Source organism: Pongo abelii, chromosome 17 (genome assembly GCF_028885655.2).
Source record: "Pongo abelii isolate AG06213 chromosome 17, NHGRI_mPonAbe1-v2.0_pri, whole genome shotgun sequence".
Taxonomy (NCBI): Eukaryota; Metazoa; Chordata; class Mammalia; order Primates; family Hominidae; genus Pongo; species Pongo abelii.
Genome location: NC_072002.2, coordinates 60,554,029 through 60,577,721, shown reverse-complemented (window position 1 = coordinate 60,577,721; position 23,693 = coordinate 60,554,029). Strand labels below are relative to the sequence as shown.

The following is a 23,693-nucleotide window of genomic DNA, read 5'->3' as shown; positions in this document are numbered from 1 at the left end:
GATTATCCTGACATAAGGTGTGAAGTATGGACCTAATACCAAGTGTTGAATTATCCATCTTTCTACTAATGATTTAAAAGGTCATCTTTTTCATAAACTAAATTCCTGCATATATTAACATTTGGAGGCAGGCAGTGAGCTGATCAAAAAGAATGACAGCCAACCCCTGGAGAAAGAAGAGAGTGGGAGAAACATACTGGAGCTGTGGAACCTTTTCACTGTAGCTGACCTAATGAATACATGCACAACTGTCGTAACGTTTGCCTTGTAGAGCTACTGAAGGATTCTTAACCACCAACCACACAGAAACAAAGTAAGAGAAAAGGCTTTTTAATATGAAAACTATGTATTTGGGCACAAAAATGCAACACACAGTAAGAAACCATATTCTATCAATTATGATATTCTGTAATCTAGGAACACAGAAAATTTTGTTATTAGGAAATGCCAAGAGGAAAAAGAACTCTGTAAAGTCCTATTCGATTTACTTTGTTAGGGAAAAGGATGTTTATTTGGTTCTTGTTACAGTTCCATCATGTCTACTCTTCTTGTAAGTTCAGCTTCAATGCTATCCTACAGGAAGAAAGACATACCATAAATAAGAACATAAAACAGATGCTCTAACTTTTATTTAATGTTATTTAAAATAAGGGAAGCAAAAAAGGAAACATTAAAACAAAAAATTTTAAAAATACCATTATGAATATCAAATATGCTTTTAGATATTCTCTTGCTTTTACATCTCCTCTCTTCCCCTCCAAAAGCACTCAGACTCCTAAGTGATTCTAAGAAACATGTGAAGGGAAGGAAAAAAGCCTTTAGAGAGAGAGAAATCTGTAATGACATATGAATAAATTTTTCTGGCCTTTGCTACTAAAACAATGTGCTTCCACAATGTCACTCACATCACCTCTTTTCTGTTTTTTTTTTCTTTCTTTCTTTTTTTTTTTTTGAGACGCAGTCTCACTCTGTCGCCCAGGCTGGAGTACAGTGGGACAATCTCGGCTCACTCTGCAACCTCTGCCTCCCGGGTTCAAGCAATTCTCTACCTTAGTCTCCCGACTAGCTGAGATTACAGGCGCCCACCACCATGCCTGGCTAATTTTTTTTGGATTTTTAGTAGAGATGGGGTTTCACCATCTTGGCCAGGTTGGTCGTGAACTCTTGACCTTTTGATCCATCCACCTTGGCCTCCCAAAGTGCTGGGATTACGGGTGTGAGCCACTGCACCCGGCCTCTTTTCCATTTTCATTGCCACTGTCCTCATTACTTCTTATCTGGCCTAAATAAGCTAATTGGTTTCTGCAATTTTCTTTCTCCCAATCTACCCTAAACACTGGCTACAGAATAATCTTCTAAAGCACTAACCTGATCAAAAAGTATAGCTTTGACCAGGCACGGTGGCTCATGCCTGTAATGCCAGCACTTTGGAAGGCCAAAGCAGGTGGATTACTTGAGGTCAGGAGTTGGAGACCAGCCTGGCCAACATGGTGAAACCCTGTCTCTACTAAAAAATACAAAAATTTGGCCAGGCACAGTGGCTCACGCCTGTTAACTCCAGCACTTTGGGAGGCTGAGGCGGGTGGATCACCTGAGGTCAAGAGTTCAAGACCAGCCTGGCCAACATAGCAAAACCCTGTCCTACTAAAAATATAAAAATTAGCCAGGCGTGGTGGCAGGTGCCTGTAGTTCCAAGCTACTCAGGAGGCTGAGACAGGAGAATCACTTGAACCTGGGAGGTGGAGGTTGCAGTGATCTGAGATCATGCCATTGCAATCCAGCCTGGGCAACAGAGCAAGACTCCGTCTCAAAATAATAATAAATAAATAAATAAATAAAAACGCAAAAATTAGCCAGGCATGGTGGTACACACCTGTAATCCCAGCTACTCGGGAGGCTGAGGCATGAGAATCGCTTGAACCTGGGAGGCGGAGGTTGCAGTGAGCTAAGATAATACCACTGCACTCTAGTCTGGAGGACACAGCAAGATTCTGTCTCAAAAAAAAAAAAAAGCATAGCTTTGATCATATTTCTCTTGAGCTTAAAAAACAAGGAAACACACTGCAGCTTTCTCTGGTCCCTACATCCTCTAAGTTCAACACTCTTTATATGTTAAGGCCCTCTACATCATAAACCAATTGACCTTTTCCAACTTTATCTTACATTTCATGTTTCTAAGCAGCCGGACTTTATCACTTGCTACAGCTTGAGTAAGTCCTCCATGTTTCAGCTTATATGCCTTTGCAAATTCTTTTTGCCTAGAATATTCTGTATCTCTCAATATATCCCCCTTTTTCCACTAGGGAAATCTACACAAAATTTTAAAAGGCATAAAATACTACTATGTGTTTTTTTGTTTTTTGAGAGGCAGTCTTGCTCTGTTCCCCAGGCTGGAGTGCAGTGGTGTGATCTCAGTTCACTGCAACCTCCACCTCCCAGGTTCAAGTGATTCTCCTGCCTTAGCCTCCCGAGTAGCTGGGATTACAGGCACGCATCACCACACCCAGCTTATTTTTGTATTTTTAGTAGAGACAGGGTTTTCCCATGTTGGCCAGGCTGGTCTTGAACTCCTGACCTCAGGTGATCCGCCCGCCTCGGCCTCCCAAAGTGCTGGGATTACAGGTGTGAGGCACTGTGCCCGGCTACTATATGTTTCTTAATGGAAAAAATATATACACACATACACAGCCAAAAAAGTATTAAAAGATGCAGGAGAATGATACACAGTAACTTTAGGACTGCAGTTTACCACTGAGGAGAAAGGAAAGAAGGATGAAGAGGACTTTAGGTATATTAGCATTTATTTTCTTTTTAAAAAAATCTGAAAAAATTACAGGAACTACTTACTAGTTCTCGCTTTGCTTCTTCAATTTTCACTTGAGCAAGAGATGGATTCTTTAAAAAAAAAAAAACAAGGAAAGGTTATATTGCCTCAATTCAGACTCATGGAGAAAAATAATGCCATAATCCTTTTCAAAAGGCAAAAAGCCTCCCAGAGGGATACCCAATGTACATATAACACTGAAATTTACCACTGACTTTAAACCTTTAAAAACCAACACATTATTTTCTTTGGTTTTTTTTTTTTTTTTTTGAGACGGAGTCTCACTCTGTTGCCCAGGCTGGAGTGCAGTGGCTCAATCTTGGCTCACTGCAGCCTCTGCCTCCTGGGTTTAAGCGATTCTCCTGCCTGTCTCCTGAGTAGCTGGGATTATAAGCGCCCACCACCACGCCTGGCTAATTTTTGTATTTTCAGTAGAGATGGGGTTTCACCATGTTGGTCAGGCTGGTCTCGAACTCCTGACCTCGTAATCCGCCCGCCTCGGCCTCCCAAAGTGCTGGGATTACAGGCATAAATCATCATGCCCGGCCTTTTTTTTTGAGATGGAGTCTTGCTCTGTTGAGCAGGCTGGAGTGTGGTGGCACGATCTTAGCTCACTGAAACCTCTGCCTCCCAGGGTTCAAGTGATTCTCCAGCCTCGGCCTCCTGAGTAGCTGGGACTACAGGTGCACACCACTGGGTCCAGCTAATTTTTGTATTTTTAGTAGAGATGGGGTTTCACCATGTTAGCCAAGCTGGTCTCTAACTCTTGACCTCAGGTCATCAGCCTGCCTTGGCCTCCCAAAGTGCTGAGATTACAGGTGTGAGCCACCACGCCTGGCCTAAACACACTATTTTCATGGTCATGTACCCTTAGGGAAGGTTGGAGGAAATAATTGTTTTTTTAATTCGTGAAAACTATTACCGGCATTAAGTCTAAATAGGACTCCAATTTTTTCTTCAAAGGTATAGTCTGTTGCTTTAATCTTGCCAGTTTCTGGGGGTAAAAGAACACAGTCACAGAGTAATAGAAACATTCACAATGCAACTAATACTGTCCATTTCTGAAATAAAACACAACAAAGCATTAACATTAGCATATTTTAAATAACGTTATCGAATAAAGAGCTTCAAAGACAGACAGACAAACTCACTCCAAATGGAAACAACACCTGTTAGATGCTTAAAATAGGAAAGTTATATTCTTATTTAATTATTATTATTATTATTATTATTTTTTGAGATGGAGTCTCTCTGTGTTGCCCAGGCTGGAGTGCAGTGGTACCATCATGGCTTATGGTGGCCTCAAACTCTTCAGCTCAACCAATCTTCCTGCCTCGGCCTCCCAGGTAGCTGGGACCACAGGCGTGTACCACCATGCCTGGCTAATTTTTTTTTTTTTTTTTTTGAGATAGAGTCTTGCTATGTCACCCAGGCTGGAGTGCAGTGGCGCGATCTCGGCTCACTGCAACCTCCGCCCCCTGGGTTCAAGTGATTCTCCCTTCTCCTGCCTCAGCCTCCTGAATAGATGGGATTACAGGCATGTGCCACCATGCCCGGCTAATTTTTGCATTTTTAGTAGAGATGAGGTTTTGCCATTTTGGCCAGGCAGGTCTCAAACTCTTGGGCTTAAGTAATCTTCCTGCCTCTGCCTCCCAAAGTACTGGGATCACAGGTATGAGCCACCATGCCTGGCCTTTGCTCCCATTTATTAACAATAGGATTGAAGTATACTGTCTAAGAATAGAAAAGAATGTGATTAAGAGGAATCAAAACATAAAGGAGGCTGGGTGTGGTGGCTTACACTTCTAACCCCAGCACTTTGGGAGGCCAAGGTGGGAGGATCACTTGAGCCCAGGAGTTTGAGACCAGCTTGGGCAACATAGCAAGACTCCCATTCTATTTATTAAAACAAGGGGAAAAAAATGTAAAGGAAGAACCAGAATCCCAAATACATATTTATGAATTGGCAACATTAGATTCCAAGAACGAAGTATGAAAAACGTTAAGAATAATAAAACAAAACAAAACCCTCTATTTCTCTCTCTTCCCACCAAAACAGGTAAAACCTTTATATAACCTAAAATCCCAGAATTGCATTTGGTAACTACAGGAGTTTGGAGACCTACATTTTACTGTCTACTGAAAGAGAAGAAAGGGGAGCACCTAGATGATTAGCTCATGGTCCTTCAATAAATTTGTTTAATAAATACATCAATAATACATAAGTGACTCCAGCAGAGTTTCTAACTTATAATAAAAAGGAAACCATGCAAATGTGAGGGCATATAAAGCTAAACAAGGAATAAAAGATATAAATACCAGTGAATATAAAGTACAAAGGTAAAGGAAAAGAAATCAGGTCTACAGTGAATAAAAGCCGAATAAAAAGAAACAAATGAAAAAGCAGACTGTGGAGTAAAATTTTAAAGAAAGTTAAATTAGGTTAAAATAAGCTCACCTCTGATAGTGCTACTAGGGACTGATGAGACAGAGAAGCATCCATGCCTCTGGCTGAAAGTTGCTCCTACAATTACCAAAAAAAGGAGTTCAGTTAAAAAATTATTTCAAAAGTGACCACCATCAAATATTTTTCTTTTTCTTCTTTTTTTTTTTGAGACGGAGTCTTGCTCTGTCGCCCAGGCTGGAGTGCAGTGGCACAATCTCGGCTCTCTGCAAACTCCACCTCCTGGGTTCGCGCCATTCTCCTGCCTCAGCCTCCCGAGTAGCTGGGACTACAGGCGCCCACCACCACGCCCGGCTAATTTTTTGTATTTTTAGTAGAGACGGGGTTTCACTGTGTTAGCCAGGATGGTCTCAATCCCCTGACCCCGTGATCCGCCCACCTTGGCCTCCCAAAGTGCTGGGATTACAGGCGTGAGCCACCGTGCCCAGCCCATCAAATATTTTTAACATATAACACAGTAAAGAGGAGCTACAAGTATAAATGAAAAACTGTACATGTATCTAAGCATTTGTACGTTACATGTGAATCCTTTCCACACTCATGCATTTGTGACAAGATGGGTGCAGTGTGTAAGGCCTGAGTTTCAGAGCCTGAATGCCTGAGTTTGAATCTCGATCTCCTTACTATAATAGCTATGTAATCTTGGGCAAGTTACCAACTTCTCTGTAGTCCTCTCATCTGTAAAAAGGGAATAATAATGCCTAGCTGTGAGGATTATGGTAAAAAATAAGGCTGAAGAGAGCTAACTATATTCAGTCCTTCATACAAACCTCTGCAGCCTTGATTCCAAATCTGAATTCCTCTGACTTTGCTTTTAGAAAGTCCATGTTCTGACGACGATTATCAACTTTGGCCCTTTCTGTAGACAGATGCAATTCTGCTTTCTTGACATCCCTTTAAAAAGCAAAATTAAAAACATTTTCTTCTTCTTCTCAGTAAAAGTATTGTATAATAGAAGCTCTACTACTTTTGGGTTCAATGCTGGTTTGGCCAAGAGTTGGTAACCAGGTCATTTTCCCCTCCATGTTGCACTCTGGGTTTTTTTTTTTTTTTTTTAAAGAGATGAGGTCTTGGTCTGTCACCCAGGCTTGAACGCAGTGGTGTGATCACCGCAGCCTCAAGCTCCTTGGCTCAAGTGATCCTCCCACCTCAGCCTCCCAAATAGCTAGGGCTACAGACACATGGCACTATGCCTGGCTAATTTTTAAATTTTTTGTAGATGGCCAGGCACAGTGGCTTACACCTATAATCCCAGCACTTTGGGAAGCCAAGGCGGGCAGATCACCTGAGGCCAGGAGTTCGAGACCAGCCTGGCCAACATGGTGAAACCCTGTCTTTACTAAAAATACAAAAATTAGCCAGGCATGGTGGCATGCGCCTATAATCCTGGCTACTCGGGAGGCTGAGGCAGGAGAATCACTTGAACCTGGGAGGCAGAGGTTGCAATGAGCTGAGATTGTACCACTGCACTCCAGCGTGGGTGGTAGAGTAAGACTCCATCTCAAATTTTAAAAAATAATAAAATAAATAACTTTTTTGTAGAGACAGTCTTACTATGCTGCCCAGGTTTACAACAATTTTACAATTAATGTAAGCCAATTATTCTTGAAGAAAGTAAATCAGCCATTCAAAAAAAAATTGCTGCTCACTTTGGCAGCTCATATACTAAAATTAGAACAACACAGAGAAAATTAGAGTGGCTTCTGCACAAGGAAGATGTGTAAATTTGTGAAGCGTTCCATATTTCGTTTTGTGGCTTATCTAGAAATAATATGGAAAATATTGCTGTTATTTTTGGCAAAGAAAGTCAATTTTGTATAGTTTATTTCAACCTAAACTGTGAATTTTGTTTAAAATAATAATAATAATAATTTAACATATCCTGAAGCCAATTTGAAATAGGAGGTCCTAAAAACCTCTGTACTAAATGTGACATGAAGTTTGAGACCAGCCTGGCCAACATGGTGAAACCCCGTCTCTGCTAAAAATACAAAAAAATTAGCTGAGTGTGGTGGCAGGTGCCTGTAATCCCAGCTACTTGAAAGGCTGAGGCAGGAGAATCACTTGAACCTGGGAGGCGGAGGGTGCAGTGAGCTGACATCGCGCCATTGCACTCTAGCCTGGGTGACACAAGAGAGAAACTCTGTCTCAACAAAATAAATAAATAAAATAAGTAAAGAAATAAATAAAAATAAACGTGACATGACAGTGCCTTGCACATATGTAGTCAATATTCGTTGAATAAATTTACATACCACCAAATTACTTGTGCATATATACACATACTCCTGATCTATAGGCCCTAATCTCTGGGGCAAAAAGGAACTGAAAAAGGCCTAAAGTATCATAAGAGGGATACCATAGCTATAGCAAGAATGCACAACAAAACATAATGTGACTTTAAGTTGTATGGTAGTTTACAAGTATTAAAAAAATCACATACCTTTTCAAAATTCTAAAACCCACATTATTTGTTTTTAAGAAAAGGCAAGAGGCTGGGTGCGGTGGCTCATGCCTGTAATCCCAGCATTTTGGGAAGCCAAGGCAGGTGGACCACTTGAGGTCAGGAGTTCCAGACCAACCTGGCCAATATGGTGAAACCCTGTCTCTACTAAAAACACAAAAATCAGCTGGGCGTGGTGGTGTGCACCTGTAGTCCCAGCTACTGGGGAGGCTGAGGCAGGAGAATCGCTTGAACCCGGGAAGTGGAGGTTGCAGTGAGCCAAGATTGCACCATTGCACTCCAGCCTGGGTGTCGCAGCGAGACTCCATCTCAAAAAGAAAAAAAAAATAAGGTAAGAAATTGTATGAAGTAAAATTGTATGAAGTAAAAGCTGAAAAAGTCAGGCTGGGCGCGGTGGCTCACGCCTGTAATCCCAGCACTTTGGGAGACCGAGGTGGGCAGATCACCTGAGGTCAGGAGTTCAAGACCAGCCTGACCAACATGCAGAAACCCCGTCTCTACTAAAAATACAAAATTAGCTCGGCGTGGTGGCTTATGCCTGTAATTCCAGCTATTCAAGAGGCTGAGGCAGGAGAATCACTTGAACCCGGGAGGTGGAGGTTGCAGTGAGCTGAGATCGTGCCACTGTACTCCAGCCTGAGTGACAGAGCGAGACTCTGTCTCAAAAAAAAAAAAAAAAAAAAAAAAGCTGAAAAAGTCTATATCCAACCATCTCCAGCTCCACTAATCATTCTACTTAAAAAAATGTTTTATGGACCCCATTTCCTAGTCTTTTTAAAATCATACCTACTGCCAAAACTAAATTTGACAATGTCCTATTACTCCCTTATTTATCAGTTGTCACCACTTTGAACTCAATTACTTACTCTTGTAGACATTTTTCTAATACTAAAGTTGCAGTTAGATTTTTTTCAAGTTTTTCCAGTTCAATCTTGATTTCTTCACTTTTGGATTTGGTACGAAAGAGATCAGAGGTCAAATCATTCACTGCAGGGATAAAACTAAAAGAAGAATCTGGTCATATACATGGGCTTAATGGGCAAAAATTATAATTACTCCTCATTGCTAAAAATGACTTTATTGCTGTGTAGATTTTTATATAACCATCCTGTTCATACCCTTATGCATTTTTTTACACACTGTTCCCATTGCCTGGAATGCCCTTCTTCATTCGGCAAAGTTCCATTTGTTCCTTCAAAACTCAGATGAGTGTCCCTGTCATCCTGGCATTAACTACCTCCTTCTCTGTACTACCCAGCTATACCTTGTACATACTTTTACTGTTACAGCTGTCACACTATGTTATAGTTACATTTCTATCTCCCTTATTTTGACTGTAAGCAGAGACTGTTCTTTAAGGAAGTTACTATCGTATTCATCTCGCTTCCCCAGTTATACCAGAGCTATAGTAAGAAGGCACAAAACATAATGTGACTTTAAGTTGTACGATAGTATGTAAGTATTAAAAAAGAGTTTAAAAAATTCTAAAATACACATTATTTGTAAAAAAAAAAAAAAAAAGGCAAGAAATTATATGATTCATCCCTGCTTCCCCAGTGCTTATACAACTAACATACAACTGGTATTTGTTATCTGCTGAACTTATTTAATTCAAGTCTAGATTCCTGCTGCCATACAGTAGGCATGTTCTTATACCTAAAACACTACTCTTTGAGCTTATATATAAATTGCCTTTAAATTGACAGGTAAGCTGTTCTGCTGTGTTGTTCTCTGATTATGATAAGTTGTACTAATATTCGTAGTCCTACCGGGCGCAGTGGCTCACGCCTGTAATCCCAGCACTTTGGGAGGCAGAGGTGGGTAGATCACAAGGTCAGGAGTTTGAGACCAGCCTGGCCAGCATGGTGAAACCCCGTCTCTACTAAAAATACAAAAAAATTAGCCAGGCATGGTGGCAGGCGCCTGTAATCCCAGCTATTTGGGAGGCTGAGGTAGGAGAATTGCTTTACCCCGGGAGGCGGAGGTTGTAGTGAGCCGAGATCACGCCACTGCACTCCAGCCTGGGTGACAGAACGAGACTCTGTCTCAAAAACAAAAACAAAAACAAAATATTAGTAGTCCTAGCTAAGATACGGCCAAAAGTGGTAGTCATATGAACTTTATAAGACTGGTTTCGAATCTCAGCTCTGCCATTTAGTAGCTCGGAGAAATTATTTAACCCACACCTCCTGACCCTCAGTTTCCTCTAAAGGTTGTTGGAAGAATCATGTTATTATATAAGTAAAATGCCTGTTAAAAAGAATGAAAATTCCTGACCTACTTAACAAAAAGGTAGACATAACCAAAATTTACTATGCTCAACCAAATCATTTAGCCTACTATCTTTCTTATTATACACAGGGAACAATGTGATACTAACCCCTTTCCAAATATACATGAGAACCACCCTTCATAAACCTAATCCTGGAAGAAGAAAACACTAAAAATTAACCAATACCATATTTATCCAAATTAATTATACTCACTGGCAAAGACATGAAGTAACTAAATTCAGTGCTTTGTATTTATTGCCAATTTTTCATATAGAATTATGCTGAGAACACAAAGTCTTTAAGACCTTATAGCAGATATGATTGCAGAAATTAAAACTGTCATAAGAATTACCTAGCTAGCGAGGTATCCTTTGTTTCAAGGGCCACCGCACTGTCAACCAAAGCATTCAGATACCTGGAACCAGTGCTAGAGAGATTGGCGGGGGAAAAATTCACACTCTCCATGAGAAGGTCTTGAAGATACTTGGCTAAAAACATGAAAGAGTTCCACAGTGACTGTTTGCTTTTTTAAAAAATTTTTAACAGCTTTATCAAGACATAATTCACATACCATATAATCCACCCACCTAAGGTATGTATGTAATTCAGTGGCTTTTAGTTGTATCCCCATCAGTACAACCTATTCTTAAAAACATTTTCATCACTCCAAAAAGAAACTCTACATCCCTTAGTCATCACGTTCTTTTTCTTTTTTTTTCTTTTGGAAATGGAGTCTCGCTCTGTTGCCCAGGCTGGAGTCCAGTGGCACGATCTCAGCTCACTGCAACCTCCGCCTCCCGGGTTCAAGTGATTCTCCTGCCTCAGCCTCCTGAGTAACTGGGATTACAGGCGCCCACCACCACGCCCGGTTGATTTTCTTTTGTATTTTTAGTAGAGATGGAGTTTCACCGTATTGGCCAGGCTGGTCTCAAACTCCTGACCTCGTGATCCGCCCACTTTGGCCTCCCAAAGTGCTGGGATTACAAGCGTGAGCCACTGCCCCCGGTTTATTTTTTCTTATAGAGACCGGATCTCGCTAGGTTGCCCAGGCTGACCTCAGGTGATCTGCCAGCCTTGGCCTCCCAAAGTGCTAGGATTACAGGTGTGAGCCACCATGCCCGGCCCCCTTAGTCATCACTTCCTAATCTCCCAACCCATGAAACCCTAGCAACCACTTCCTGTCTTTATTCATTTGCCTATTTGGGACATTTCATATGGATGGTATCATAAGATGTGTGGTCCTTTGTGACTAGCTTCTCTCACAATAGTTTCAAGGTTCATCCATGCCACAGCATGTACCAGTACTTCATTCTTTTTATGGCTGAATAATATTCCATTATATGGACATATCACATTTTATTTATCCACTTAACCACTGATGGACATTTGGGTTGTTTCCACATTTTGGCTATTATAAATGCTGCTAAAAACATTCATTCAGTAAATGTTAGGTTTTGATATGAACATGTTTTCATTTCTCTTGGGTATAAGTGGAATAGATGGTCATATGTTAACTCTATGTTTAAACATTTTAGGAACTGTCAGATTGTTTTCCAAAGTGATTGTATGATTTTACATTCCCACTAGAAGTGATGAAGGCTCCAATTTTCCACATCTTCTCCAACAGTTGCAATATGTCTTTTTGATTATAGCCATCCTAGTGAGTGTGAAGTGGCACTGTGGTATTTGTTTTCTTGAGACAGGGTCTCACTCTGTCATCCAGGATGAAGAACAGTGGCACGATCTCAGATGATCCTCCCACCTTGGCCTCACAGGTACCTGTGGACCACTATACCCGGCTAATTTTTGTATTTTTTTGTGGAGATGGTGTTTTGCCATGTTGCCCAGGCTGGTCTTGAACTCCTGGACTCAAGCTATCTGCCTGCCTTGGCCTCCCAAAGTGTTGACATTACAGGCGTGAGCCACTGTGCCCAGCCTAGCACTGTGGCTTTGATTTGAATTTCTCTGATGACTAATGATGCCGTGCTTTGTGACCATTTGTGTATCTTCGTAGGAGAAATGTCTGCGTATACCCCTTGCCCATTTTAAAATTGGGTTGTCTTTTTATTATTGAGGTTTTGTTTTTTGTTGTTATTGTTTTTTTTTGGGACAGGGTCTCGCTCTGTCACCCAGGCTGGAGTACAGTGGTACAATCTCGGCTCACTGCAACCTCCACCTCCTGGGCTCAAGTGATCCTCCCACCTCAGCCTCCCAGGTAGCTGAGACTACAGGTGTGCACCACCATGCCTGGCTAATTTTGGTAATTTTTTAGAGATGTAGTTTCGCCATGTTGCCTAGGCTGACCTCAAACTCCTGGGCTCAAGCAGTCTGTCCGCCTCAGCCTCCCAAAGTGGTGGGATTACAGGTGTGAGCCACTGTGCCCAGGCTTTATTATTGAGTTGTAAGAGTTCTTTACATGTTGTAGATACAAGTCCCATATCAGATATGTTTACAAATATTTTCTCCCATTCTGAGGACTGTCTCTTTTCATATTCTTTCTTTCCTTTCTTTCTTTCCTTTTTCCCCCTCCCCTCCCCTCCTCTCCCCTCCCCTCCCCTTCCCTTTTTCTGAGACAGTCTCACTCTGTTACTCAGGCTGGAGTGCAGTGGCATGATCTCGGTTCACTGCAACCTCCGCCTCCCAGGTTCAAGTGATCCTCATGCCTCAGCCTCCCAAGTAGATGGGATTACAGGCATGTGCCACCACACCCAGCTAATTTTTGTATTTTTAGTAGAGACAGGGTTGGCCAGGCTGGTCTTGAACTTGAGACTCAGGTGATCCACCTGCCTCAGCCTTCCGAAGTGCTGAGATTATAGGTGTGAGCCACGACGCCCAGCCTGTCTTTTCATATTCTTGATGGTGTCCTTTGAGAACAAAAGTTTTAAATTTTGATGATGTCTAATTTATGTACTTTTTATTTTGTTGCTTGTGCTTTTGGCATCCTATCCAAGAAATCAATGCCAAATCCAAGTTTACAAGGGTATATACCTTTGTTGCCTTCTATGCATTTTAGGTTTAGCTCATATTTTTTAGGCTTTTTTTTTTTGAGGCAGGGTCTCACACTGTCACCCAAGCTGGAGTGTAGTGGCACGATATTGGCTCACTGCAACCTCTGCTTCCCGGGCTCAAGCAATCCTCCCACCTCAGCCTCCCAAGTAGCTGGGACTACAGGAGTGCACCACCACCCCTGGCTAATTTTTTTTTTTTTTTTTGAGATGCAGTCTCACTCTGTTTCCCAGGCTGGAGTGCAGTGGCACAATCTCAGCTCACTGCAACCTCTGCCTCCCAGGTTCAAGTGATCCTCCTGCCTCAGCCCCTCTAGTAGCTGGGATTACAGGGACATGCCACCATGCCTGGCTAATTTTTGCGTTTTTAGTAGAGATGGGATTTCGCCATGTTGGCGAAGCTGGTCTCAAACTCCTGACCTCAGGTGATCCACCCACCTCGGCCTCCCAAAGTGCTGGGATTACACCGCGCCTGGCCTTTTTAGGCTCTTTATTCATTTTGAGAGAATTCTTTTATTTTGTGTGAGTTTGAGTCCAACTTCATTCTTGAGCATATGGATATCCAGTTGTCCCTTTTGTGGAAAAGGCTATTGTTTTCTCTGTTGAATTGTCTTGTTACACCCTTGTCAAAATTCAATTGACCAGGAGATCAACTTCCAGCATAATAGTGTGGGAGTTGGGCTGACCTGCTCTTCTGTGAAACTTGTGAAAATTAGAAGAAAGAAAGAAAACAAACCCAACCATTTAAAGCCTCTAAAAATGGTCCTAAGGGTACACAGCAAATGAAGAAACAACTATTCAATAAAATCTATAAAAACTCAGCAAGGACACTGAGAATTTGTGGTATTTGAACCAAGACTCCTCCCTCCCTCCTCCCTTCCAGCTCACTGAGGCGGAGACTCCACTCCAGACAGCTGCAGTCAACATAGGGCTTTCTTTGCTCCCAGCTCCCAGCTTGAAGGCTTTCTTCCTGGGAGAAGCAAGACTTTAGTGTTTTTCATCCTGCCACTAGCTATCTGCTACTGTATCCAAGTCCCAGGGGGATGTGGTTGAGAGGTATGTCTGCCCAGCCACTGCTCTTGGAATGGAAGCTCCTTGAGTAAGGCAAGCTGAGAATACTGGAGTCCCAATGGCCCTTGCTCCGGCTAGTGAGGTGGTGGTTCCACACCAGGAGAGGCAAGCCAAGAGGACCTAAGGCTGCCGCACTCCCTCTCTACCAAGCAGTTCCTATAGCTGGCATATCACTCAGTGAGAAACTTGACATTTTCCCTACCTACCTCCAACCCCAACTCCAGTGGCTGGGTTCAGAGATTTTGCCTCATGGGAAAAGCAAGTCATAAAACAGATGGCTCTCCATCTCTTCCCAAAGGAACTGACAACATTTGCAACAGAGCTTAGAAAGGTTCAAGCCTAAGGGCAATCTCAAAAAGAGTAGAAGTTGTGGTCAAAGAAATTGGGAGCAGATTCAAGATACAGGCTAAACTGTAGGGCAGTTAGTTTGTAGTGAGTAAGACATCTAGGAGAGCCATCCGGAAGATAAAACAAATATCTAACTGACCTCAGAAACTATTCCTCTAAGGGAGCTAGAATTTGATCGGAATTGCTCGTAGAGCAGTTTATGCCCAGGGCATTGTTGAAAACAACAGCTGTCAATTAGTGGAATTTTACAGTCAGGTGTGCTCAGTGAAAGAGAGGAAGTCAGCTTGACCCAAACGCTGTCAACTCAGTGACTTTGGGGATACTCAAGTATGTGTCTCCCTGAGGAGGAACATCAGGAGTTTAACACTGTTGGGGATAAACAGACTTCATTAAAATAATCCAGCTAGCAATCAGACAGGTAAGCCAATAACAATAACAGGAGGAAGTAAGATTAGTACCTAGCAAGGATACAATATGTTGTCTGAAATGTCCAGTTTCCAGCAACAACAACAACAAAAAAGAGGAATGCAAAGAACAAGAAAGGAACTGTAATAGAAAAAAGCAAGCAACAGAAGCTGCCTGTGAGGATGACCAGATGTTGGCTTTATTAGGAAAAACTTCAATCGTAATAAGCATGTTCACAGAATTAAAGGAAACCAAATTAAAGGAGGAACATGAGGTAAGATGACAATGTTGCATCAAATAAAGAATATCAATGAAGAGAAAGAAATTGTAAGAAAAGAACTAAATGGGAATTCTAGAGTGCAATAACTGAACTGAAAAATTCACTAGAGAGAATTAACGCTAGATTTGCAGCGGCAGAAGAAAGAATAAGTGAACTTGAAGATAGATCAAAAGATATTATGGGCTGGGCATGGTGGCTCACACCTGTAATCCCAGCACTTTAGGAGGCCAAGGCAGGCAGATCACTTGAGGTCAGGAGTTTGAGACCAGCCTGGGCAACATGGTGAAACCCTATCTTTACTAAAAATACAAAACTTAGCCAGGCATAGTGTTGCATGCCTGTAGTCCTAGCTACTTGGGAGACTGAGGCATGAGAATCGCTTGGACCCAGAAGGTGAAGGCTGCAGTGAGCTGAGATTCCACCACTGCTCCAGCCTGGGCAACAGAGTGAGACCCTGTCTCAAAAAAATATATATACACACACAGATATATATACGTGTGTGTGTATATATACATATATATATATATATATATATATATATATATATATGGAAGCCAAAGAACAGAGAAGAAAAGAACAAAGGAAAATGAAAGGCCAGGTGCGGTAGTTCACACCTGTAATCCCAGCACTTTGGGAGGCCAAAGCTGGCGGATCACGAGGTCAGGAGATCGAGACCAGCCTGGCCAACATGGTGAAACCCCGTCTCTACTAAAGATACAAAAAATTAGCCAGGTGTGGTGGCACATGCCTATAATCCCAGCTACTCAGGAGGCTGAGGCAGGAGAATAGCTTGAACCTGGGAGGCAGAGGTTGCAGTAAGCTGAGATCGTGCCATTGCGCTCCAGCCTGGGCAACAGGGCAAGACTCCATCTCAAAAAAAAAAAAAAAAAAAAAGAAAAGAAAAGAAAATGAAGAGAGCCACAGAGAAATATGGAACACCATTAAGCACACCAACATAGGCACAATGGGAGTACCAGAAGGAGAGAAAAGAGAGAGAAGTGAAAATAATATAACAAATTAGCTGGGTGCAGTGGTTAATGCCTGTAATCCCAGCACTGTGGGAGGCCGAGGCAGGCAGATCACTTGAGGTCAGGGGTTCAAGACCAGCCTGGCCAACATGGTGAAACCCTATCTCTATTAAAAATACAAAAATTAGGCCGGGCACTGTGGCTCACACCTGTAATCCTAGCACTTTGGGAGGCTGAGGTGGGAGGATCCCTTGAGGCCAGGAGTTCAAAACCAGCCTGGCCAACATGGCGAAACCCCGTATCTACTAAAAATACAAAAATTAGCCAGGTATGGTGACATATGCCTGTAAGCCCAGCTACTCAGGAGGCTGAGACAGAATTGCTTGAGCTGGGGAGGCAGAGGTGGCAGTGAGCTGAGATCACGCTCCTGTACTCCAGCCTGGGTGACAGAGTGAGACTCTGTCTCAAAAATAATAACATTAATAATATAATAAGAAACAATGCTGAAAATTTACCATGCTCATTCAAAAGCAATAATATACACATTCAGGAAGCTCAACAAATCCAAGTAAAATAAATGTAAAGAGAACTACAAATAGACATATTAGGGTAAAAAATGCTGAAGTAAAAGAAAATCTTGAGGCCGGGTGCATTGGCTTACACTTGTAATCCCAGCATTTTGAGAGGCCGAGGTGGACGGATCAGGAGATCAAGACCATTCTGGCTAACACGGTGAAACCCTGTTTCTACTAAAAATACAAAACATTAGCCAGGCGTGGTGGCCCACGCCTGTAGTCCCAGCTACCCAGGAGGCTGAGGCAGGAGAATCGCTTGAACCCAGGAGGTGGAGGTTGCAGTGAGCCAAGAGTGCGCCACTGCACTCCAGCCTGGGCAACTCCGTCTCAAAAACAAAAAGAAAATCTTGAAAGCAGCAAGAGAAAAACTACCTGTTACTTACAAAGAAACCCCAGTAAGATTAATGCTGACTTCTTGGTGAAATAATGTAGGCCAGAAGACAATGAAATAACACATTCAAAGTGCTCAAACAGAAAAACATCTTCAACCAAGAACCCTACACCTAGCAAAACTACCTTTAAAAAATGAAGGCACAGCCTAGGCAAAATAGCAAGATCCCACCTCTACAAAAAAATTTGAAAGGCCAGGTCGGTGACTCACACCTGTAATCCCAGCACTTTGAGAGGTCAGATGGGTGGATCACCTGAGGTTAGGAGTTCAAGACCAGGCTGGCCAACGTGATGAAACCCTGCCTCTACTAAAAATACAAAATTAGCCTGGTGTGGTGGCTCATGCCTGTAATCCCAGCTACTGGGAAGCTGAGGCAGAAGAATCACTTGAACCCAGGAGGTGGAGGTTGCAATGAGCCGAGATTGCGCCATTGCACTCCAGCCTGGGCAACAAGAGTGAAACTCCATCTAAAAAAAAAACAAAACAATAACAACAAAAAAAAAACTTTAAAAAATAAGCTGGGCATGGTGATTCACACCTGTAGTCCTATCTACTTGGGAGGCTGAGGCAGGGGGATCACTTGAGCCCAGAAGTTCGAGGCTGCAGTGAGCTATGATCATGCCACTGCACATCAGCCTGGGTGACAGAGCAAGACTCTGTGTCAGAAAAAAAAAAAAAAAAAAAAAAAAGGACAAAATAAAGTCTGCTAGATAGAAGAAAACTGAATCTGTTGCTAGCAGACTCAACTTACAAGAACTAAGGGAAGTTTTGTAGGCTGAAATCAAATAGCCCCAAATGGTAATCTGAATGCACATGAAAAAACAAAGACTGTAAGTAATGGTAACTATGGAATTATAAAGAGAGCATACATGCATATTTTTTCTACTTTCTTCCCTTAACTGATTAAAAAAGCAACTGAGGCAGGGCGTGGTGGCTCACACCTATAATCCCAGCACTTTGGGAGGCCGAGGTGGGCGGATCATGAGGTCAGGAGTTCAAGACCAGTGTGGCCAACGTGGTGAAACCCCGTCTCTACTAGGAATACAAAAATTACCTGAGCGTGGTGGCATGTGCCTGTAATCCTAGCTATTCAGGAAGCTGAGTCACGAGAATTGCTTGAACCCAAGAGGTGGAGGTTGCAGTGAGCTGAGATCGCACCAAAGCACTCCAGCCTGGGCGACAGAGCATGACTCTGTCTCGGGAGGAAAAAAAAAAAGAAAAGAAAAAGAATACTCCACCCAACAAGAGAATATACGTACTTCTCAAGGGCACATGGAGCACTCTTCAGGAAAGAATAGCTTTATGCTGGGCCATAAAACAAATGTCAATACATTTAAAAGGATCAAAATAATGCAAGGTATTCTCTGGTCATAATGAAATGAAATGAGAAATCAATAACAAAGAAATTTAGGAAATTCACAAATACGTGTGATATAGTTTGGCTCTGTGTCCCCACCTAAATCTCATGCTGAATTGTAATCCCCACGTGTCAGGGGAGGGGGGACTGTTGGAAGGTGGTTAGATCATGGGGGCGGACTTCCCCTTACTGTTCTCGTGATAGTGAGTTCTCACCAGATCTGATGGTTTAAAAGTGTGGCACTTCCAGCTTCGTGCCCTCTGTCTCTCTCTCTCCTGCTCTGGCATAGTGAGTAAGACGTGCCTTCCTTCCCCTTCACCTTCAACCAGGATTGTAAGTTTCCTGAGGCCTCCTCAGCCATGTGGAACTGTAAGTCAATTAAACCTCTTTTCTTTATACCCAGTCTCAGGTAGTTCATTACAGCAGTTTGAGAATGGACTAATACAAAGTGGAATTAAACAACACACTCCTAATAACCAACAGGTAAAGATGAAATCAAACACATTAGAAAATACTTTGAGATGAATGAAAATGAAAGTACAATGCAACAAAACTTATGAAATACATTGCAAACGGTATGTGGAGGGAAATTTATACTTGTAAATTCCTATTTTAAGAAAGAAGAACGATCTCAAATCAATAGCCTAACTTTCCATTTTAAGACACTGAAAAAAGAAGAGCAGACTAAACCTAAAGCAAGCTGAAGGAATGAAATAATAAAAATTAGAGTGGGCCAGGAGTGGTTGCTCACGCCTATAAATCGCAGCACTTTGGGAGGCTAAGGCAGGGTCAGAAGTTTAAGACCAGCCTGAGCAACACGGTGAAACACTGTCTCTAGTAAAAATACAAAATTAGCGACAGAGCGAGACTCCGTTACCCAAAAAAAAAAAAAAAAAGAAGTAAATTCCCTCAACTTGACAAAGAGTGTCTACAAAAATCCCACAGCTAACATTACACTTAATGGTGAAGACTGGATTCCCTCGTCTAGGATTAGGGACAAGACAAGGAGTCTGCACTTGCCAATTCTATCCAACATTGTATTGGAGGTTCTAGCCAGGGCAGTTTCTTCTCATTTGCCTCCTCAAGTGACAAACAGGTGGCATGAAGAATGAACAGTTTCAATAGTTTCATTTGTATTCCTCATGATTAAAAATCTTCACACAGCCAGGCACGCGGTGTGCACCTATAATCTCAGCTACTTGGTAGGCTGAGGTGGGAGGATCACTTGAACCCAGGAGTTCAAGACCAGCCTGAGCAAAATAGGAAGACTCTGTCTCTCCACTATAAAAAACAAAAACAACAACAACAACAAAACTTCATCTAAAAGTTTTATGTCCTTTCCCAATTCCTGCAAATATTTCCAAAATGTTCCAATCTCATGTGCTTTGCAGAAAGAACTGTGCTTTGCAGAAATAAAAACGGCACCTAAAAAATGATTTGGATTATTTTTAACTCAAAGGTCATTCAAGTCCAGTGAGCTATATATGGCATTACTACTAAGTTTTTAGAATCACAAACAGAGGAAGCTGAAACTCTTTACCAATACACACGACACATGAATGTACACTTGTTATAAAGTTCCACATATTTTTCATTTTCTGCTCAACACTTTCACCGTATAAAAGAAGGAAAAACTTAGAAAAGAGAAGTAATGATGTATAGAGTTATCAGATCTCAATGGTGGCAATGCTCTTCTAGATACCTAAACATAAAAATTGTGTTAAAATTTTGCATACATTAGTTAGAACATTTGTTATTTAATATGTATCACCCTGAAAGGTATTTAAGGATAGACATAAATAATTTTACTTTGAAATCCTTAGATTTTTGGTTACGGTATATGATAGACAAAAAAGAAAGCTCTTATAAAATGAGATTTTTCTGGGTTCCAAGTCCCTTTCTCTGTACTGTATTTTAATAATTACAAAAATAAAATCATTTAAAAAAAGACAATTTTAAAAGCACATATATGGGAGAATATGGCTATAAAGGAGTGGCACAGGGGAGGTTTTTGGGGTGATGGAACTGTTCTGCAACCTGACTGTGTGTGATTTCAGATTGTGGGAGTGGTTCTATACTCTAAGTGTATTAAAATGGTACACAAAAATAAAAAGTCAACTTTACTGTATGTTAATTCTTAATTAATTATTATTATTATTTTTTTTTGAGACACAGTTTCACTCTGTTGCCCAGACTAGAGTGCAGTGGTGTGCTATCTGCTCACTTTAGCCTCCACCTCCCAGGCTCAAGCATTTCTCCCGCCTCAGCCTCCCAAGTAGCTGGGATTACAGGCACATACCACCACACCTGGCTAATTTTTGTATTTTTAGTAGGCACGGGGTTTTACCATCTTGGCCAGGCTCGACTCAAACTCCTGGCCTCAAGTGATCTGCACACCTTGGCCTCCCAAAGTGCTGGGATTATAGGTGTGACCCACTGCACCAGGCCCTGCTGTATATTAATTTTTAAAAAAAAACTGGAAAAATGCACATATGCAATAGAATCAAATATTATAAACTGCACTATATTAAAAATATCATATGTAACAAATCCCATACATCTGGTTAAATATAGGGCAAATGCAGTCCTCACTTCCTCTCTTTGGTGTATTCTCGTACCTAAAAAGATTTTTGTCAATCTTTACTTTTGTGGTTTGTATTATAAAAACAATAGGCATCTTGAATGCACTTTTTCAAACTATATATGCCCAGCAGAAAATTCTAATGCAATCTCCTGATACGTAGTCATAGAGCAATTTTGTCCAAGTCTCATATTTCATGGCCACTGCCTCAGGTGTCCTGATAGGTCCGTATGACTAAATCATGGAGACTGGAAACAGACCAAACAGATAAGTAAAAAACCACAAGGCATCTTGTGTGTCAGGCTAACAAGTTTAGACTCTTTTAAGGCTTACTGTTTTGCTACCAGAGTACCAATAAGATATTTAGTATAATAACATTTATTATTTAGAGAATTTCTACTGGCCGGGCAGGGTGGCTCATGTCTGTAATCCCAACACTTTGGGAGGCTGAGGCAGGCGGATCACCTGAAGTCAGGAGTTCGAGACCAGCCTGGCCAATATGGTGAAACCCTGTCTCTACTAAAACACAAAAATTAACCGGTTGTGGTGGTGCAGGCCTGTAGTCCCAGCTACTTGGGAGGCTGAGGCATGAGAATCACTTGAACCCAGGAAGTGGAGGTTGCAGTAAGCTGAGATCACACCGCTGCACTCCAGCCTGGGCGACAGAGAAAGATTGTCTAAAAAAAAAAAAAAAAAAAAAAATACTACTATAACAGAGTGGAAGAAAAATCCGGGAAAAATAAAGGAGCAAAACAAGTAGTCTACAGTAAATTAATCCTGTATACTTTAGCGTTATAAAATTTGGTTATATCTATTTATTCTCGTTCAAAACTCTGGACTTAATCTCACCTTCTGACTCATATTCACTTGCTTTCTGCTTCAAGTCCTCTATTACCAGGTAGACATCCCTGTCCCGGACCCTATTGCGTTCTGAAAGGTGATGTAAAATCTCTGTGGTCCGTGGGTTCACCTCATACTGCGGAATAGGATGATCTCCAAATATTTTTTTTAACCACGCAGCAACCTAATCATTAAAAGAAAGACAAATATTATAAGCCTTGTTTACTCTAATGGCTCGATGAGAATATGACAAAGAAGTGATCAAAAGCAAACTAAATGATTTCTGTGACTATTTTGGAGTCCTACTTCACAACCTCACTTGTCTTTAGGGAGATACTAGATATCAGGAAATAAAAAGCGAGCAAGTACACAAAGAAACGTACAATACTGAAAATTACCAGAGAACAATCCGTTCTTTTCCAAATCTGCAAAAGCAGTACAGGCTAACAATTTGCCTCGCTTGAAAAACCTTAAAGCTTAATAGACCATAATAATGCGAACGCATTATTAGACCGTGCATAGTCTGAAAAAAGCAATTGTCTCTCCATCACCAGAAGCCCCGCCGCGCCGGGAGGCTTCCAGTGTTGGGATGCAGGGCGCGGAAGCAGCTCAGATGTGGAAGCAGCCGGTCTGAGCAGCAAACCGGCAGGCGGGTTTGGCTTCATAAGTCCCACTCCAAAGTCTGTTGACACGGGCTGCTCAACGCCTCTCCCGGGCCAGATCCAAACAAGGGGAGGCCCGGGCAGGAACGGAAAGGCCTTCAGGAGGGTCTAAGCACTGGGGGCTTGCAGATAGTGACGGCGGCACTAAAAGACGGAGGTGTGGAATAGGGGAGAGAAAAGTAGACGTGGCGCGCACAGAAGACCCCCTGGCGGCGCGGGGGTGTCAAAAACGCGTTTTCCAGGAGGCCAACGATCCCCATTCCCGCCCCAGCACCTGCATTTCTGTCTCCTCCTGTGGCTCCATAGCTGCGGCTCCCGCCACTTTACTAGGAACTCCTAGCGGGAGATGCGCCACGCTCACTCCCTAGGCCCCGCCCACACGCCGTTGGCACCCGCCCCTCGCCTGGCCCGGGATTTCTGGGAGTTGTGGTTTTTCCTGAGACTCCTGGCCTTTGAGCCCCTGTGCAAGGCTGGTCCAAGGCTCTGGCATTGCAAGCCTCGCTTCCTTGCCACTTCCCAGCTCTTCCCGCCTTCCGCGGTATAATCTCCACTACGAGAGATAGAGCCGCCTAGAACCAGGTTGTTTTTTCTTTCTTTTATTTTTATTTCTTGTTTCAATCACTTGTCGTTAAAAAAAGTACTTGAAACGTTTGGTTCTTGGTTAGCAAGATGTTTGTGTTTCTTCCACATTGATTGCATCCACTCAGAATTTATATTCTACCCTGGCAATATGAGCTGAGGCAATCTTAACCTGATCCGTTTTTAGTAGAGACGGGGTTTCACCATATTGTGTTTTTAGTAGAGACGGGGTTTCACCATATTGGCCAGGCTGGTCTTGAACTCCTAACCTCATGATCCGCCCACCTCGGCCTCCCAAAGTGCTGGGATTACAGGCATGAGCCACTGCGCCCGGCCTTTTCTTTTCTTTTTGAGATGGAGTGTTTCTCTGTCACTCAGGCTGGAGTGCAGTGACATGATCTTGGCTCACTGCGACCTCCACCCCCCCGCCCCCGGGCTCAAGCAATTCTCCTGTCTCAGCCTCTCTAGTAGCTGGGATTACAGTCTTGTGCTAGCATACACGGATAATTTATTTATTTTTAGTAAAGTGGGGGGTTTCACCATGTTGATCAGGCTGGTCTCAAACTCCTGACCTCAAGTGATCTGCCTGCCTCAGCCTCTCAAAGA

General features: G+C 42.3%; 1 protein-coding gene and 1 non-coding gene across 3 annotated transcripts; one reads left to right on the top strand and one right to left on the bottom strand.

The window, feature by feature from the left end:
• Positions 1-314: 314 nt before the first annotated feature.
• On the bottom strand, positions 315-23,021 carry HAUS1 (HAUS augmin like complex subunit 1). Of its 2 annotated transcripts, none has more exons than XM_002828191.5 (9): positions 22,783-23,021; positions 21,856-22,030; positions 10,378-10,513; positions 8,619-8,753; positions 6,059-6,182; positions 5,283-5,348; positions 3,747-3,818; positions 2,848-2,895; positions 315-573 (listed from the first exon to the last, which is right to left on the bottom strand). In XM_002828191.5, exons 1-9 carry the CDS (start codon positions 22,810-22,812, stop codon positions 523-525), a joined length of 837 nt encoding a protein of 278 aa, XP_002828237.1. In that variant the 5' UTR covers positions 22,813-23,021; the 3' UTR covers positions 315-522. The 2 variants fall into 2 exon arrangements, with proteins under 2 accessions (XP_002828237.1, XP_063572952.1); XM_063716882.1 differs by lacking the exon at positions 315-573 and adding an exon at positions 1,686-1,991 and having other exon boundaries at positions 22,783-22,875.
• On the top strand, positions 6,929-7,036 carry LOC112129975 (U6 spliceosomal RNA). Its single transcript, XR_002912305.3, has one exon. It is a non-coding gene; the product is annotated as a U6 spliceosomal RNA (small nuclear RNA).
• Positions 23,022-23,693: the final 672 nt, after the last annotated feature.

Coding starts and splice junctions, on each gene's coding strand:
- HAUS1 (XM_063716882.1), bottom strand. CDS start 22,812: ATGGAGCCACAGGAGGAGACAGAAATGCAG. Junction 10,514..21,855: donor AAGTGAATATGAGTCAGAAG/GTGAGATTAAGT, acceptor TCATGTTTTTAG/CCAAGTATCTTCAAGACCTT. Junction 8,754..10,377: donor AAGGATACCTCGCTAGCTAG/GTAATTCTTATG, acceptor TTCTTCTTTTAG/TTTTATCCCTGCAGTGAATG.